This window comes from Capricornis sumatraensis, chromosome 15 (genome assembly GCF_032405125.1).
Source record: "Capricornis sumatraensis isolate serow.1 chromosome 15, serow.2, whole genome shotgun sequence".
Classification (NCBI taxonomy): Eukaryota; Metazoa; Chordata; class Mammalia; order Artiodactyla; family Bovidae; genus Capricornis; species Capricornis sumatraensis.
In genome coordinates, this window is record NC_091083.1 from 34,702,597 (window position 1) to 34,722,631 (window position 20,035).

General features: G+C 36.6%; 1 protein-coding gene across 3 annotated transcripts in view; it reads right to left on the reverse strand.

Moving 5' to 3' along the window:
• TRDMT1 (tRNA aspartic acid methyltransferase 1) overlaps positions 1-20,035 on the reverse strand; it is a 60,423-nt gene that overhangs the window by 22,087 nt on the left and 18,301 nt on the right. For all 3 annotated transcript variants that reach the window (XM_068987496.1, XM_068987495.1, XM_068987493.1), the window contains exon 2: positions 8,852-8,961. In XM_068987496.1, the coding sequence (XP_068843597.1) occupies positions 8,852-8,961 (110 nt within the window). The remainder of the gene's footprint in view (positions 1-8,851; positions 8,962-20,035) is intronic.

Sequence of the window (20,035 nt, forward strand, 5' to 3'; positions counted from 1 at the left end):
ATAACTTGCATGAAGTCAATTTTCTCAAGTTTCAGTTGATCAGAATATGTTGTTTTCAGTTCAGTTCAGTTCAGTTGCTCAGTCATGGCTGACTCTTTGCGACCCCATCGACTGCAGCCCACCAGGCCTCCCTGTCCATCACCAACTCCTGGAGTTCACTCAAACTCATGTCCACTGAGTCGGTGATGCCATCCAACCATCTCATCCTCTGTCATCCCCTTTTCCTCCTGCTTATGAAACTTAAAACCCCTTAAGTCTCTCATTACTCCTAAGTTCTCCAAAAAACTCCCAACTGCTTCTTAAGCATGACCCTCAATGTACTTCTGATACATTTGATCTGGACATAACATACTCTTTCCATTATAGAACAGGGCTGAAGAGAACATCCAAGAAGAGACTAACAGCTGTAGGAAGGCACATCGTCTTTTTTCTCATAGACACTGTTTTAATGAACTGATTCTCTCCTCTCAAATGAGTGGGAGGTACCTATCTCCATTCTTTCCTCTCCCTAGTATTCTTATTTCATATGCAGATAATATGACTTGTTATCATCTATTAAAACTAGTACTGAAATAAAGCTATCACTAGAAAAATGGTTACATATATATTATTCTAAATGCCCCCAAATTTCTTCTGGCATGTAGTTGGGAACCCCAAATACGTAAAGTGTCTCACAGTTTCCCTTAGAAGGTAAAAAAGAGAAAAACGTTAAGTCATCTAACATAATGGGCGCTTTACTGAGATTTTGTTGTTGTTTCATATTTTGTTCAGCGGGAGAAAACACTTGCTGAATTGGATATTTGGCCGCATCAACTTTTAAATATTTACATTAAATGTAAACTTAGATGCAATTTTTTAAAATAAAATAAATTTTGCTATCATAATCTATGTCACAGAAATTTTGGAACCTAAATGCAGACTGCCTACATATGAGTCAATTCAGTTACTTTTTCACAGATATGTTTTTCCTGACCCTGTATTTACTTCTGCCCTACATCCATGATGAGACTGGCAGACTTGGTGCAGTTGGCCATGATGTTCATGAAGTGCACTCTACCAGTGACTGGAAAGATGATGTTATACCCATAGTACTTCTCTCGATGAGGCCCGGGCAGAAAAATATTTTGTTCTCAGTATCGGTGACAGATGTTCTTCAACACATAAACAGATGACTTTTACCTTGTGAATACCCAATCACAGAGCCAGGAAATGGCCCTATTTCATATCCAGCTAAAAGGAAGCTTAAAATAAACCTGTTGGATACACAGAGTGTGGTACATCCATATAATGGAATATTATTCAGCCATTAAGAGAAATGAAGCACTGACACATGTAACCACACGTCTATATGGAAACATGCTAAGTGCAAGAACCCAGACAAAAAAGGGCCACATATTATATGATCCCATTTACACGAAATGCCTAGAAAAATCAAATCCATAGAGGTAGAAAGTAGATTAGTGGTTTCCAGTGCCTGGAGGGAGGGAGAAATGGGGAGTCACTGCTAATGGGCACCAGGTTACTTTTTACGGGGATGAGAATGCTCCAGAATTAGAAAGGGGTAATCCTTACACAACTTTGTCAGTAAATGAAAAAAGAAAAATGCTAAAAATGTACACTTTAAAGTGGTGGACTTCATGGTATAATGAACTGTAAATTTTACTTAAATTTTAAATTTTACTTAAATAAAATTTTAAATTTTACTTAAATAAAATTTGTGAGACTTTTGCTTCTGTCTGGAGGGAATAAATTCTGAGACTTACTTTCCTTTTGTAAATAAGCTAGAAAACTGGGAGAAATGTAATAACTATTTTCAGATATTGGACCACAGGCAGATAGGACTGCCATTCCTTGGAAAAAGACAAAAAAAAAAAAAAAAAAGTTGAAGATAATTAGACTTTCTACCTGGAGATAATTTCCACACAGCAGTGAAGGGAAAGGATACTCACACTGTACCTGGGAAGGTAGATGAGTTGAAGAGAGACATTGGCATTCAATGTCAAGGTGACTAGAATTTGCAGAGCAAGACTACCACACTAAAAGAAGCTGCATAAGGAATGAAATACAGAAATCTGTATAACATTCCCTTTGAATGTCCTGCTGAGCAAGAACCTGTGCATCTATCAAGCAAAATGCTTTGAAGTAGGCAAAGACCAACTGCCAGGAAAAGAACCATTATTGGGAAGCTGTAAGCCAAAAAAATTCCCAGATCATTCGAGTTATCACCACAACCTAGTTGAGAACACTGGACACTTAATAGCTAGCAATCAAAGAAAGGTCATGTATTAGTAGTAAGATTAGACTACCCTTATAGTAAAGGCTACTCCACATACACTCTGAAATGCTTAAAATAAGCCTCAAAAAGAATCAAGATGATCTGAAATTAACTACTTCTGAGAACAAAATCCAACAGTAAAGACTACAGTAAAGATTACAGTAAACTCCACCACTCAAAAATGTAAAATGTACAATGTTAGGCTCCCAATAAAAAATTACTACAATGCTAATAAAACAAGATAATGTGACCCATGACAAATGGGGGTGAACGGAGGAAGAATCCATCAATAGAGACAAGCCCAACAATGACATGCTGGAATTAACAAAGATTTTAAAGCAGTCATTATAAATATCATTAATTTGTTCAAATACTTAAAGGAAAATGAAAATATTATAAGGAGACAAGAACATAAAAAAGAATTAATTGAAACTTCTAGAAGTGAAAAATACCTAAAATGAACAGTTACATATCAAAAAAAAAAAAACCTCTTAAAGATACAGCAATATAGTATGCTTCTAAAATGAAGCAAACAGAGTAGAACAGACTAAAAATGAACAGTCTCCGTGAATACGAAGGGATCTTATAATAATTCTAATTGAAATGCAAGGACAGGGAATTCTCTGGTGGTCTAGTGGTTACAACTCTGCGCTTTCACTGTCAAGGGCACAGATTTAATTCCTGGTCTGGGAACTAAGATGTAGCAAGCCACATGGCACAGTGAAAAAAAACAGGCAAAATTAAAAGGATGGATAAAATATATGCATACAAACACTAACCATAAGAAAGCAGAAGTTACATTAATTTAAGAAGCTATATTAATATCAAGAAAATAGACTTCAGAACAAGAAATAATTCTGAGGGATAAAGAGGAATATTTCATAATGATAAACAGGTCAATTAATCAAGAAAACAATCATAAAGCATATAGACTTAATAAAAGAGCTCTGGATAAAATGAACCAAAAACTAAAAGGAGTTAATAGACATTCACAGTTGTGCATGGATATTACAACATTCTCTCAGCAAATGATAGGAAAAAAATCAGTAAAGATACAGAAAAATTGACAATACTATCAACTAACTTGACCCAAATGATATTTATAAATGTCCACTCAACAAAAACAGAATACACATTCTTTCCAACAGGAGACAGGGTATTCACTAGATAGAGTGAATTCTGGGCCATAACACAAGTCTCAACCAATTTAAAATAACTAAAATCATACACAGTATGACACCAGTAAAACAGAAATGAGAAATCAGTAACAGAAAGATATCTGAAAAATTCCTAAATATTTGGAAATTTTAGAACCATTCTTACAAATTAACACATGAGCCAAAGAAAAAATCAGAGGGGAAATCAGAAAATACTTTGAGCTGAATGAAAATGAACATAGTGAGTGACTGAAGTTGCTCAGTTGTGTCTGACTCTTTGCGACCCCATGGACTGTAGTCTACCAGGATCCTCCCTCCATGGGATTCTCCAGGCAAGAGTACTGGAGTGGGTTGCCATTTCCTCCTCCAGGGGATGTTCCCGACCCAGGGATCAAACCTGTGTCTCCTGGTTCCTCTCATAGAAGTATTTAAATAATTTAAAAAAAAAAAATCCAGTTTCTAAAGCTACTGCTATCCCTCTGACCAATTCTTCTCTTGTTTTTGAAACTCTCTCCTAACTTGACTCTTAAGACTCCCAGACCTATTTCTCCTCCAACCTCTTTGCCAGTCTTCTTCTCATTTACTTCACCTGCTTCTAAATACCCATGTTCCTCTAAGCATGTAATACATGAAAAATATACAGCTAACATCTAAGATGTTAAATGATAAATGACTAAATAATTCTCCCCTAATATCTGGCAGAAGGCAGGGATGTCCAATGTCACACTTTTTATTCAACATTGTAAAGAAGGTCCTAGACAATGCAATAAGGCAAGGAAAAAGTCATACTGGTTGGAAGGTAAAAGTATAACTATTTTTCCTCACACAATAGAACTGTACATGTTAAAAATCCTAAAAAATCAATATTAAAGTTATCAGAACCAATAAGTCAATATAGCAAAGTTACAGGATATGAGGTTAATAAATATTACAAAATATTAATTAAATATTATAAAATATAGCTGATACACAGTAATAAAGTCCTAAATAAGTAAAGAGAGATACCATATTCATAAACTGGAAGATTATTTTACGAAGAGTTCAGTTCTTCCAAAACCACTCAGTGAAATTTCAATCAAAATACCTTTTTTAGGTAGAAATTGGCAAGCTGACTCTGAAATTTATACAGGACTGTAAATTAGAGAGTATTCAAAATCATCTTAAAAAATAAATTCAGAATTTTGAGAACTTATACTGCCTGAATTTAATATATATTAGAAAGCTACAATAACCAACAGTGTGTTATTGATATAAGGATAAAAACATAGATACTGCTGGAGAGAGAATTCAGAAATTTACTCACACACATATGATCTATTTTTTAACAAAGATGTCAAAGAACGTGTAAAGGATAGTCTTTCCAGAAAATGGTGTTAGGATACTTTTATATGCACTTAAAAAAAAAAATTACCCCTACCTGAGACCACACGCACATCTGGTCCCATCACTTCATGGGAAATAGATGGGGAAACAGTGGAAACAGTGTCAGACTTTATTTTGGGGGGCTCCAAAATAACTGCAGATGGTGACGGCAGTCATGAAATTAAAAGACGCTTACTCCTTGGAAGGAAAGTTATGACCAACCTAGATAGCATATTCAAAAGCAGAGACATTACTTTGCCAACAAAAGTCTGTCTAGTCAAGGCTATGGTTTTTCCTGTGGTCATGTATGGATGTGAGAGTTGGACTGTGAAGAAAGCTGAGTGCCGAAGAATTGATGCTTTTCAACTGTGGTGTTGGAGAAGACTCTTGAGAGTCCCTTGGACTGCAAGGAGATCCAACCAGTCCATTCTGAAGGAGATCAGCCCTGGGATTTCTTTGGAAGGAATGATGCTCAAGCTGAAACTCCAGTACTTTGGCCACCTCATGAGAAGAGTTGACTCACAAGAAAAGACTCTGATGCTGGGAGGGATTGGGGGCAGGAGGAGAAGGGGATGACAGAGGATGAGATGGCTGGATGGCATCACCGACTCGATGCACGTGAGTTTGAGTGAACTCCGGGAGATGGTGATGGACAGGGAGGCCTGGCATGCAGCGATTCATGGGGTCACAAAGAATCGGACACGAGTGAGCGACTGAACTGACTGAGACCACACACAAAACGTAACCATTTAAATGGGTCATAAACCTAAATGTAAAAGCCAAAACTATAAAACTAACAGGAAAAAATGGAGTAAACAAAGACTTCACAAGACAGAAAAAGTGTCCCATAAAAGCGGGAAAAAAAAAAAAGTAACTTCTGCACTTCATGAACACAGTTAAGGAAAAACAAATTACAGAATTGGAGAGAATATTTGTTACACATATTTCGGACAAACAATGTGAAATCAGAAAATGTGAATATTTCTTAAAACTAAATGATAATAGCACAAATATAAGTTCAGTTCAGTTTAGCTGCTCAGTCATATCCAACCCTTTGCAACCCCATGGACTGTAGCACATCAGGCCTCCCTGTCCATCACCAACTCCTGGAGTTTATCCAAACTCATATCCATTGAGTCGGTGATGCCATCCAACCATCTCATTCTCTGTCATCCCCTTCTCCTCCCACCTTCAATCATTCCCAGCATCAGGGTCTTTCCTAATGAGTCAGTTCTTCGTATCAGGTGGCCAAAGTACTGGAGTTTCAGCTTCAATATCAGGCCTTCCAATGAACACTCAGGACGGATCTCCTTTAGGATGGACTGGTTGGATCTCCTTGCAGTCCAAGGAACTCTCAAGAGTCTTCTCCAACACCACAGTTCAAAAGCATCAGTTCTTCAGCACTCAGCTTTCTTTATAGTCCAACTCTCATACTCATATATGACTACTGGAAAAACCATAGCCTTGACTAGAAGGACCTTTGTTGGCAAAGGAATGTTTGTGCTTTTTAATATGCTGTCTAGGTTGGTCATAGCTTTTCTTCTAAGGAGCAAGCGTCTTTTAATTTCATGGCTGCAGTCACCATCTGCAGTGATTTTGGAGCCAAAGAAAATAAAGTCTTACACTGTTTCCCCATCTATTTGCCATGAAGTAATGAGACCAGATGCCATGATCTTAGTTTTCTGAATGTTGAGCTTTAAGCCAACTTTTTCACTCTCCTCTTTCACTTTCATCAAGAGGCTCTTTAGTTCTTCTTAGCTTTCTGCCATAAGGGTTGTGTCATCTGCATGTCTGAGGTTATTGATATTTCTCCAGGCAATCTTGATTCCAACTTGTGCTTCATCCAGCCCAGAGTTTCTCATGATGTACTCTGCATATAAGTTAAATAAGCAGGGTGATAATATACAGCCTTGACGTACTCCTTTTCCTATTTGGAACCAGTCTGTTGTACCATGTCCAGTTCTAACTGTTACTTCCTGACCTGCATACAGATTTCTCAAGAGGCAGGTCAGGTGGTCTGGTATTCCCATCTCTTTCAGACTTTCCCATAGTTTAGGTCCACTGGAGAAGGGAATAGCAAACCACTTCAGTATTCTTGCCTTGAGAACCCCATGAACACTATGAAAAAGCATAAACATACCAAACAATAAAAAAACAAACAAAAAAAATAGAAAAGAAATGTCATCAAAGACATAGAAATGGCCAATAATCACATGAAAAAGTACTCAACATTATTAGTCACCAGGGAAATGCAAATTAAAATCACAATATCACTGTATGCTCAAAAGAGAGGCTTAGATTTAAAAGATTGACAATAGAAACTTTTGATAAAGATGTAAAATAAGTGAAACACTTAAACATTGACTGTGTGACTATAAAATGGTATGAACACTATGTAAAACAGTTGGCTTTTTCTCATAAAATTAAAGAAGTCTGTCATACACTCCAGCAATTCTACTCCTAGGTATTTACCCACAGAAAAAAATAGTCCACACAAAAACTTATACATGGATCTTCATATCAACCTTTTTATAACAGTCAAAAACTGGAAACAATCTAAACGTCAAACATGTGAACAGATACACAGTCTGCAATATGAAATTTCCACAAATACCTGTACATACACAATATCACAGAACAATAATGAAGAGGCAACTACTGATTGATACAATGCAAAAAACACTACACTAAACGAAGTCACACTCAAAAAAATTACACTCATGATTTTATTTATGTTATACTAGAAATAGAATATTTAATTTGTAATGACTGAAAGCAGATCAGTGGTTGCCTAGGGGTGGGGTAAGATACTGACACTTAGGAACATTTTAGGGTAGTGGCTATTCTAAAGTCCCAACTGTGCTGACTCAGCTGTATGAGTGTGTGTGTGCTCAGTCTTGTCCGAGTCTTGCAACCCCATGGACATTGGTCAAAACTCAAACTATACACAAAGAGTACAGTTTCTTGCATATAAATTACAGTTTCATGAGAAATATGTGTAAAATTTTGCACAACATAATACTGGGAGAAAAAACACAATTTCATATTACGCTGTATTTTGAAAGTAACAATGCATTAAATACTTCTGCTGAGTTCATCACAAGCAAAAAACTATCTTTAACTTAGACAGGTGTCAACAAGAAGAGAGTATTATGGAAACATATACACTGCTATATGTAAAATAGATAGCCAGTGGAATTATAGTATGACTCAGGGAACTCAAACTGGGGCTCTGTGACAACCTAGAGGAGTGGGATAGAGTGAGAGGTGGGAGGGAGACTTAAGAGGGAGGGGACATAGGTATACTTACGGCTGATTCATGTTGATGTATGGCAGAAACCAACATTATACTGTAAAGTGATTATTCTTCAATTAAAAATAAAAAAAAATTTTTTTTTTTAAAGTAGCATTCAGTAAGTATTGGGTTGGCCAAAAAGTTCATTCCGGTTTTTGCCTACACCTTTACAGAAAAACCTGAATGAACTTTTTTGGCCAACCCAATAATATAACCAATGATTTTTTTTCATTTTCTCTTTTTTCCCTCCTGCTATGTATATATTGTACCTGCTGCTGCTGCTGCTGCTGCTAAGTCGCTTCAGTCATGTCTGACTCTGTGCGACCCCACAGACAGCCACCTACCAGGCTCCCCCATCCCTGGGATTCTCCAGGCAAGAACACTGGAGTGGGTTGGCATTTCCTTCTCCAACATTGTACCTGAATACTGCTTAAAAATTAAGAATTAAGCCAAGTTTAATATCATTATAAAACTAAACATTTAGAAGTAGAGTATATGCTTACTTTTCATTTCTTTCAAGACCAAATTACTGATCGTATCTCTCTAAAGCTAGAAATTTTTAAAAAGGAAAAAAGAAAAAAAATAACATGCTACCTTCTGATGGAATTAAAAAATATAAATTTAATTCCCTTCTCCTAAACCTTTTCATTTATATATGACTTATCTTCAAATGAAGACACCAGAAATCAGTATCTTGCAGTATTCCTCAATCAAAGTTTTACTTGCTATATACTTATTAAAACAATAATAATTATTACTCACTTCAATTGTCTTGGCCAGTAACTGTGTGTGAGGAAAATTATACTTATATACTTCATTAGCAACAGTGTTTACATCAACAGCAGCCACCACTCGTGCAGGTATACAGCTTTCTGTAATGACAAATGGAATATCTTAAAATGTCAAGTCCTTAAGATCAACTTGTTCATTATAAAAAAGAGCTAAAATAACAGAATTTTGCAGTACATTTCCTCACTTCCTCAATTATCTAGTCAGATCTCAGGTTGTCAGTCGACAACAAAGCCAGGAAGAACTAGGTGGGAAGTGGAATATTTATGTACCTCTGGTTCATCTCTCTCAACAACATTCTGGTGCTAAAAATAAGACAAATGTTTTAGTCATTATCTCTCATATTTGCTTTCCTTCCTCCATTAAGGTATAGATTTATGAGTCAAATGGAAAGTTTTCCTAAATTGAACCAAAAACATAAAAGTGAAAGATATTCTTAAAAGCCATATGGCTTGGAAATTTAGAAATTAACTACAATTTGTTCCTCATCTTCTAACATTGATATAATTCTGCTTCCCATTACCACTGGAAATGCTTTTAGGTAAGTTTTGGTTAAGTTTCAGGTAAAATTTTTTTAAGAGCTTTATTAACATGGAAACCACATATCACAGAATTCACTCCTTGAAGGCTTAGGTAAGTTTTTAAATGGAATGAAAAATTAATTTGTATCCAAATATAAAAATTTCACAGACCAAAAATTAAAAATTTTGACAGATCAGGATAGAACATAAGAAGAGTAAAAGAAATAATTACAAGGGTATGTCTTCCTTCATTGCTCTGACTTGCAGCTGAAGAAAGGCATTTTCATAATGCTTTCAGATTCAGAGAATTTTGGCATGGTCTTAAAAGAGCAGTTAAAATTTGTAACTGCTGTTGTATTTTGCAATTACCACCCTCTTTGCACTTCTTTCTAAAAACACATACAAACCCAATTATGTGTAAACCCTGTCCCAAATCAGTAGAAAATGTGAAGAGTTCTTGAAATAAATGTATTTGAGAGGTCTTAGGAAAAACATCAGAGAAAGTATTACAAAGTTAAACAGTAGCTACAAATAGCTATTTCTTTAATAACCATTTCTTTTAAAAGTTAAATTTGGCAGCCCAAATATCAAAAAATTAAAAAGAAAAACATTAGGATGTGAGGAGCTAGGCCGCATGTAATAAGGACCTCGAAATAAAAACCAGATCACAGAAGATGGGGCAAAGAGGAAGCAAACACACACTCAGAAACAATCACAACACTACACTGAGGCCTAGGAAATATGATGCCAGAGAGAAACAAGGGGATAAATGCATCCAAGTAAATATTTACTACACGTCTACTACCAGGCTCAAGAACCTGGGCTAGGACCAACTCTAGGTACCCTGCTGCCTTGTATATAGGTCACTGGAAGCATCATGGTCCAGTTAGTAATATCATAGGCAGCTGCCTCTAATTGAGTCTAAATCCAATAATTAGTTTATCTGCCTTCGTATAAAGTAAATTTAAGTTCTAAATTATATCTTTGTCAAAGGTATCAGAGAGATCTTGAAACATAAATGAAAAAGGCTTTTAAACAAATAACAAAAATTAGTATGTAAGAATCAATTTGCAAAATCACAAACCTTATAATCAAGGTTAAGAACTAAGCAACTACTAATCATTGTAAGAGAGCTTGGAATTAAGTAAATTTCATTGAACTATTCCACTGTGTTGCTAAATAGGAAGTGTTGTAATTAGCATGATGCCGCCTGCTTGCATTTCTATTATATATACAGCAAGCTGGGACTGCCTGGAGTTAGTTGATATGATTTTTCTCTTTTTACAGGCTGATTGAAAACCCACAGTGATATGCCAAATCTGTACCACAATCAATAATTAATTTTATTTTCTTGTATTATGTGCCCGGAAGACATAAAAACTGAGAAAAAACAACTGCCAAAGGCGTGTTTTATGTGGTGATACAAAAACTGATGAACCAAAAATTCTTTCTCAGAAAACAATAGATTTTTAAAGTCAATAAACAAATGCACTGTGTGCACATATTTTATACTGTAATAAAATTAGGATCTACCACATGACCTAGAAAGTTATTTCCATGATGAAAAATAAACATACTAAGATCTTCCTGACACTAATTCACCTGCCTTTTCAAAACAGAATTGTTTTGAGGTACGAGTGTGTTAAGGAAAAAGTTAAACTACTTAAATAATACTCTTAAAAACCAACCCTTTCAATTCTACCAAAACCTTAAACTGAGCTCCAAAGACAAGTTGTCTTGATATTTCTTACTGTATACTTTAAATCTATAGCCTCCAAAAATCTTTGTTAAGCTGCATACACAGATTTTGAAAGTGTTTAAAAAATCCAAACAAATATAATTCAGTAGATTTTGCCTAAGGGAGCCCTATCACTTTAAGTGGTCCAAGAGTAGTCATTCTCAGAGGGGAAAAAGTTGGGGAAAAAGAGATCCACAGGATCTTTTGGGAAAGTAGAAGGGAAGGATGTGTTTTCAGTATTTTGATCTATTGCTTTACCTGGATTTTATTCATGATATTTCTGGTTTATTATGGATTGCATATTTGTTAATATTAACAGGAAGCATAGGTTTTAAAAAAGGTGAGATACTGTATAATTAGATGAACATAGCATAAATCATTTTTAAAAATTGTCAGATTAGATCTACAAGGAAAGGATAAGGGGTATCGTATTCCCATTTACATGAGTCTCAAAGTAAAAAAAAAAGGCAGATTTAGTTATGTCAAGAGAGACTTTGAAGTGAAATGTTAGAAATGTCACTGGAATTACATGCATAATTCCTGCTCTTAGATATGTTTCTTAATAAGTGGGCAAGAAACACACATACACACCACGTTTGAATAGTGATTATTTTCCTCCTTTTTCTGATCACACTTTCTGGAAAAGCTGCAAGGAAGAACTTCTGGTTGTTGGCAGTAAAAGGTATAAGTACACACTCTACCTGCCTTTCCTAACCAAATAAATCAAAAAGTTTAAATTGTTCATACATAGCTAATGTGGGGAAAAAACATTTTAGAATGTACATATAAAATTAACTGGCCTCCTTTGAAATAAGGAAAGTTGCTTTTTTTCTCCTTTTCCTTATCATTTTTTTCTGAACTGTATCTCATATAGGTGAGTAATTCTTGAATTACCTCATTATAATCAACCTGAAACATGTAATCAGGTACGTTAACACTGACATCTAGTTGTGAAATGGAAGATCAACTGAATACATCAAATGTCTATTTCTTTTCATTCAAAGTCAAGCTTAATTAAAACTAGAAAGTATTTAGCAAAAACAGACATGCAAGGATTCTGAATTTAAAATGATCGCCAAAGTATATTTACTACTTCTTTTTAAAGATTCTTGCACTTCAAATATCACAATAAGTTGCATTTCCTTACACTAACAATGAAATATCAAAAAAGGAATGCAAAAAAAAATTCCTTTAAAAATCATACCAAAAAATTAAATAAACTTAGGAATAAGCCTGATCAAAAACTTATATGCTGAGAACTATAATGAACAAAAAAGAACAGGATTCAAAGAGATGAAAAGATAACTCCATGCTCTTGGATTGGAAGAATTAGCATCATGAAAACAGCCATCCTGTCCAAAGCAATCTATTACCCATGACATTTTTCACATAACTAGAACAAATAATCCTAAAATGTATATGGAACCATAGAAGACCCAGAATTGCCAAAGCAATCCTGAGGAAAAAGCACAAAGCAGGTGGCAAAACTCCCCTAGACTTTGGACGATACTACAAAGCTACAGTAATCAAAATGGTACTGGCATAAAAACAGATACATGGGTAATGGAACAGAGTAAAAGCCCAGATAAACCCACACACCTATGTCAATTAACCTTTGACAAAGGAGTCAAGAATATAGAATGTAGAACAGGGAAAAGTCAGCAAATAGTGTTGGGAAAGTTCAATGGCCACATGTAAGTCAATAAAGTTAGAACATCCTCACACTATACACAAAAATAAATCCAAAATGGCTTAAAGACTTAAACATAAAGCACAACACTATAAAACTCCTAAAAGAAAACATAGGCAAAACATTCTCAATGTTTTTTCTAGGTCAGTCTCCCAAGGCAACAGAAATAAGAGCAAAAATAAATAAACGGGACAGAAATGGCAACCCACTCCAGTGTTCTTGCCTGGAGAATCCCAGGGACAGGGGAGCCTGGTAGGCTGCCGTCTACGGGGTCGCACAGAGTCGGACACGACTGAAGTGGCTTAGCAGTAGCAGCAGCAATCAAACATACAAGCTTTCGCACAGCAAAGGAAAACATAAGCAAAACAAATCTAAGACAACCTATGGAGTGGGAGAAAATATCTGCAACCAACAAGGGCTTAATTTCCAAACTATACAATCAGCTCATACAACTCAACAACAACAAAAATCAAAAAACCCAACTGAAAAATGGGCAGAACTAAATAGATATTTCTCCAAAGAAGACATTGTTGATGTTGTTCAGTCGCTAAATCACGTCCGACTCTTTGAAACCCCACAGACTGCAGCACACCACACTTCCCTGTCCTTCACTATCTCCTGGAGTTTTCTCAAACTCATGTCCATTGAGTCAGAGATGCCATTCAACCATCTCATCCTCTGTCACCCCCTTTTCGTCCTGCCTTTAATCTTTCCCAGCATCAGGGTCTTTTCCAATGAGTCACTTCTAATCAGATGGCCAAAGTATTGGAGCTTCAGCTTCAGGATCAGTCCTTCCAATGAATATTCAGGGTTGATTTCCTTTAGGATTGACTGGTTTGATCTCCTTGCTGTCCAACGGACTCGCAAGAGTCTTCTCCAGCACCACAATTTGAAAGTATCAATTTTTTGGTGCTCAGCCTTCTTTATGGTCCAACTCTCACAACTATATATAACTACTGAAAAAACCATTGACTATACTGACCTTTGTCTGCAAGATGATCTCTTTTTTTAATATGCTGCCTAAGTTTTCATAGCTTTTCTTCTAATGAGCAAGCCCCTTTTAATTGCATGGATGCAGTCACCATCCACAGTGATTTTGGAGCTCAAGAAAATAAAATCTGCCACTGTTTCCACCCCCGCCCCCATCTATTTGCCACAAAGAAGACATAAAGATGGCCAACAAGCACATGAAAAGATGTTCAACGTCACTAATTATTAGATAAATACAAATCAAAACTACAAGGAGGTACCAACCTCACATTGGTCAGAATGGCCATCACTAAGAAGTCTACAAATAACAAATGCTGGCGAGGGTGTAGTGAAAAAGGAACCATCCTACACTGTTTGTGGGAATGTAAGCTGGTACATTAACTATTGAAAAACAGCATGGAGGTTCCTCAAAGCTAAAAATAAGAGTTGCCATAAGATACAGCAATCTCACTCCTGGGCATATACCCACACAAAACTATAATTTAAAAAGATACATGCACCCCTATGTTCATAGCAGCACTATGCACAAGAGCCAAGACATGGAGACAACCTAAAGGCCACTGACAGATGAATGGATGAAGATGAGGCACATACATACAGTGGAATATTACCTAGCCATTAAAAAGAATGAAACAATGCCATGGGCAACAACATATATGGCATAGAGATCATCACATTGAGGTAATATAAAGTGTATGTGTACACATTAAACAAACAAACAAAAAAAGCCAGCTGTCAATAGGGCTATATCTTGATGGCAGATGTGTAATTTGGGGGTGATTCTTACCTCTTCCTTTAAACTTTCTTGGATTATTTGTGGGATTTTTTTTTTTACAATAATAATGTAGTATTTTATAATCAGTAAAATATTTTGTATTTTATAATGGGCTTCCCTTGTAGCTCAGTCAGTAAAGAATCTGCCTGCAGTACAGGAGACCCGGGTTCGATCCCTGAGTTGGGAAGATCCTCTGGAGACAGAAATGGCAACCCATTCCAGTATCCTTGCCTGGAAAATCTCATGGACAGAGAAGCCTGGTGGGCTGCAGTCCATGGGGTCACAAAGAGTCGGGCACAACTGAGAGACTAACACTTATTTACTTACTTACTTATCATCAGTAAAAAGCAAACAAAAAACTTTTTGTCTTAAAAAAAAGAATTCAATACTTCTCTTGGTTATAACCCTGAAAACCAAAAGAAAAGTAAATTTCAAGAACAGACAAGAATATATTCTTATACACTAGCTACATTCTCAAAACACACACAGGCCCTCCCACAAACACACACCAGCAAACAGTTGTAACTCAATGCATTATTTTATCCCACCAACACAATAGTCAAAAGAATAAAAAACAACAAGAATTAAACTGACTGACATAGTTTTTAAAAGATCAACACATGGCACCAAATATAATGAGTTGAAAGCTAACTATTTAAATATTGTTGTTGTTCTTTAGCAGCTAATTGGTGTCTGACTCTTTGCGAGCCCATGGTCTGTAGCACGCCAGGCTCCTCTGTCCAAGAGATTTCCCAGGCAAGAATACTACAGTGGGTTGCCATTTCCTTTTCCAGGGAATCTTCCTGACCCAGAGATGGAACCTGAGTCTCCTGCATTGGCAAGCAGATTCTTTACCCCTGAGCCACCTGGGAAGCCCACCTATTTAAATACTTAACAGAATTCAAGGGATAGAAATCTGTCTTCTCCACTTTCCCCATGACATCTAAGACTTTCACCTTAAATTCTTTAAAGGCACAACCATGTTTTAAAACACATTTTATTTAAATAAACACATGTAATGCAGCCTATTACAGATTTAAATAACAAAGACTATTTTACATAAATTCGCTGTGAGTGAATGAACATCTATGAATTGTTCATGTTTTTGGTGATGCTTTCTCATAATTTAAAAGATGACAATTTCTGACATATTCATTCTGACCAAGTCAATGAAGAAATTACAGATGACATAAGCATCAGTACTCTGTATCTAGTTAGTTGTGAATGAAAAAACAAAGGCTTGTTGTAAAACTGTAATTGTTATCAATCATAAAGATCCCCAAGATTAAAACTCCTCTCCTGCCATTCCAAGTCCTTCTTTGCTTTATGGCAGAAAGCGAAAAAGAACTAAAGAGCCTCTTGATGAAAGTGAAGGAGGAGAGTAAAAAATTTGGCTTAAAACTCAACATTCAGAAAACTAAGATCATGGCATCTGGTTCCATCAGTTCATGGCAAATAGATGGGGAACAATGGAAATAGTGTCTGACTTTATTCTTTTGGGCTCCAAAATCACTGTGGATGGTGACTGCAGCCATGAAATTAAGACGCTTGCTCCTTGGAGGAAAAGCTATGACCAACCTAGACAGCATATTAAAAAGCAGAGACATTACTTTGCCAACAAATATGCGTCTAGTCCAAGTTATGGTTCTTCCAGTAGGAAAAACATCCAGTATGGATGTGAGAGTTGGACTCTCAAGAAAGCTGAGTGCCAAAGAATTGATGCTTTTGAACTGTGGTGTTGGAGAAGACTCTTGAGATTTCCTTGGGCTGCAAGAAGATCCAACCAGTCAATCTTGGGGGAAATCAGTCCTGAATATTCACTGGAAGGACTGATGCTGAGGCTGAAGCTTCAATACTTTGGCCACCTGATGCAAAGAACAGACTCACTGGAAAAGACCCTGATGCTGGGAAAGATTAAAGGAGGGAGGAGAAAGGGACAACAGAGGATGAGCTAGTTGGATGACATCACCGACACTATGGACATGAATTTGAGTAGGCTCCGGGAGTTGGTAATGGACAGGGAAGCCTGGCATGCTGCAGTTCATGGGGTTGCAAAGAGTCAGATACGACTGGGCGACTGAACTGAACTGAAGTTTTACAACTCTGCACTAGACCAGAAAGCACAGGCTAGTCCTAAGACCTCAGAGGAAAATGCATTTCAATTAACTTCATTGTTCATTTTCCTCCTCCATACTCCTACTGACTGTATGCAAACCTTTTTCACTAAGTCACATAGTACTCAATAAATATTAGCTATCATTATTTTTTATAATTAAGGCTGCCAAAGGCACACCCTAAGAGATCTTTCATTCAAAATGTGTATATGTACATACATGTGTGTGCGTCTGTTCACACAATCCAAGAAAAGATTTAGAATATGATACCTAGTTAGCTCGTTGCCTGTGTTTGAATTTTAGCTTCACTATTTCCAACTGTGTGACTTAAACAAATTCTTGACCTCAGTGTCTTCACCTATAAAACAGAGGTAATAAGGTACCTACATCACAGTTGCCTGAGGATTAAATTACTTAATACTTATAGGATTCTTACATTTGTGCTCACCATACAGTGGTCACTGCATAAATATTTGCTATTATTATCAAAAGTACAAAGACTTTTAAAAATAATAATATCAAATGTTAAAAAATATATATATAAAGGTGTGATAGGAATTCTCACTGCAGATGTGAACATCAATTGAGGATTCAATGTTTTAGGAGTTTGGCTGTATGTATCTAAAGTCTAACGTCTAAAAGCTGCTTTGAACTTACCAATTTTATACTTGGGCACATACCCTAAGGTATGGCAGATAGAATAAAGACCCCTCAAAGATGTCCACATCCTAATCTCTGAAGCTTGTGAAATGTTATCTTACATACCAATGGGGACTTTGCAGATATGACCAGGGATCAAGAGGAGATTATCCTGGATTACAACAATAGACCCAGTATAATCACAAGAAGGATGAAGACGTTAGAGTCAGAGAAGATGTGATGAGGGAAGCAGAGGTCAGGGAGAAAGATGTGAAGGTGCTACACTTCCGGCTCTGAAGACGGAGGAAGGGGTCATGAGCCAAATGCAGGCGACCTACAAACACTGGAAAAAGGCCAGGAAGGAGATTCTCTCCTAGGGCCTCCAGAAGGAGCCAGCCACACCTGATGTTAATACACCTGACCTCCAGAGCTGTAAGAGAATGTATCTGTGTTGCTTTAAGCCATTAAGTTTATGGTCAGCTGTTACAGGAGCAACAGGAAGCCGATACATAAGGCAATAACAGAGATGTAGAGAAAAGATGCATACGATGTATCAATGGCATGTTATTTATAACACTGAAAATTACAAGCAACCTAATTGTGAAAATTCCATAAGATGGAATCTCACACAACCATTAAATATCAAAAGTTAACTAAGACATTTAATGGCAAAGAAAAATTCAAGATATTCTATGTGAAAAAAGCTATTATTTATTTTAGTGTTCATGGACCCACGCAGGACACAGATTGAAAAGATAAAATCCAAATCCTCAACAAGGATTACCCCTACATGAGCATCATATATAATTTTTAAATTTTCTTCTGCATTTTTCCAGCATGGGTATTTCCTTAGCAGACTATAATCTCTGGAGGAGAGAACAGAGCATGTCTATAGAGTCCCTTGGACTGCAAGGAGATCCAACCAGTCCATCCTAAAGCAGATCAGTCCTGGGTATTCATTGGAAGAACTGATGTTGAAGCTGAAGCTCCAATACTTTGGCCACCTGATGTGAACAGCTGACTCATTTGAAAAGACCCTGATTCTGGGAAAGACTGAGGGCAGGAGGAGAAGGGGACAACAGAGGATGAGATGGTTGGATGGCATCACTGACTCAATGGACATAGGTTTGGGTGGACTCCGGCAGTTGCTGATGGACAGGGAGGCATGGCATGCTGTGGTTCATGGGGTCGCAAAGAGTCGGACACAACTGGGTGACTGAACTGATAGACCCATTACACAGAAATCAGTCAGCAATTATGTCCTGAATGAATAATGAGCATGGTTTCAGTATTTCCCAACTTTTAACAAAAGTATTACACAGTTAAAAATAAAAAGAGCACTAAATGTAAAAATATCTTTAAAATATTCAACTTCATTTATCAAAAAATTAAAATAATCTCACCTAGTAAGTTATATAGTCTTAGGTATTATATTGGTATATCTATAGTCACACAAACACTATGAAATTTAAGCTGGTATGTCCTTTAAAAACGAACCTGACAATATCAACAGTCATTAAAATGCTCATGCTCTATAACTTACTCATTCAAATATTTGTTGAGTATCTGCTTTGTACAAGCACTGTTCTTGATGCCAGCAATACAACAGTCAACAAGATAAATCTCTACACACACAAAACAAACAAAATTCTGACACAGAAACATCCCCACCTGATGGAGATTCCATTTTAGGAGAGGCAATTAGAAACATAACCAAGTAACACAGTATGATAGGTAATAGTAAGTGCTTAGGGTAAAACTCAAACAGAAAGGGGGACAGGGAGGCAGAGCAGCAGGTGCAGTTTTTGATACTGACCAGGGAAGAACCGAGAAGATGACATTAGAGTAAACACAGGGAGTAAGCATGTGTCTATGCGGGGAGCAGCGTGCCAGGTGGAGGGAACGGCAAGTTCAACAGCACTGAAGTGGCAATGTGCTTGATGTGTGCTGGGGACCAAGACCCTCAGCCCCACTCCACCCCAGAAGCTAATGCTGAGAGCAGGACAATGTGCACGCTTCTGGACTTTTTCCTATGTCCACACTCATCTACATTACACACACATGCAATATTGTATATATGTGCCCAAATATGACAACTAGCATAAAAGCCAGTTGCCCATTTTCCACATAAGACTATCCAAAATGAGAGGTAAAGCCATTTCCATAATATAGACGATGAAAGGAAATGACTTCATATTATATAATTTATTAATTTAGTTATATAAACATTTTAAGTAACACTTTCTTATTATGTTCATTTAGAAACATTGCTGTGTCCACTCAGATTTCATGAAACAAGATTATTCTATATGCATCTTGAAATCATGGTCTTTACCATCCATGGAGCCACTTTTTAAGTTATCTAACAATTTTCAAAAGCACATCAATTTCAAAGTTACTTAAGATCTAGCCCTTTTTTTGAGTCCATGCACGATGACATCACTGGAAATATTACGCCAGCCACAACTACCCATTAGCTATTTGTGATCTCCACAAAGTAACTCCATAGTGTATTGCTTTGTAATGCAATTTCTAGAAGATTTGTTTACAATGATATCTAATACTTATAATTGTAAGGTCATCTTCCCAAAAATTATCTCTAAACCTTTAAATTCGGCTATAACATTTTTCATCAGTCTCAAGTGACCCCAACAAGCATCCTAAATGGGTATTAAGTTTTTTCAAGCTAA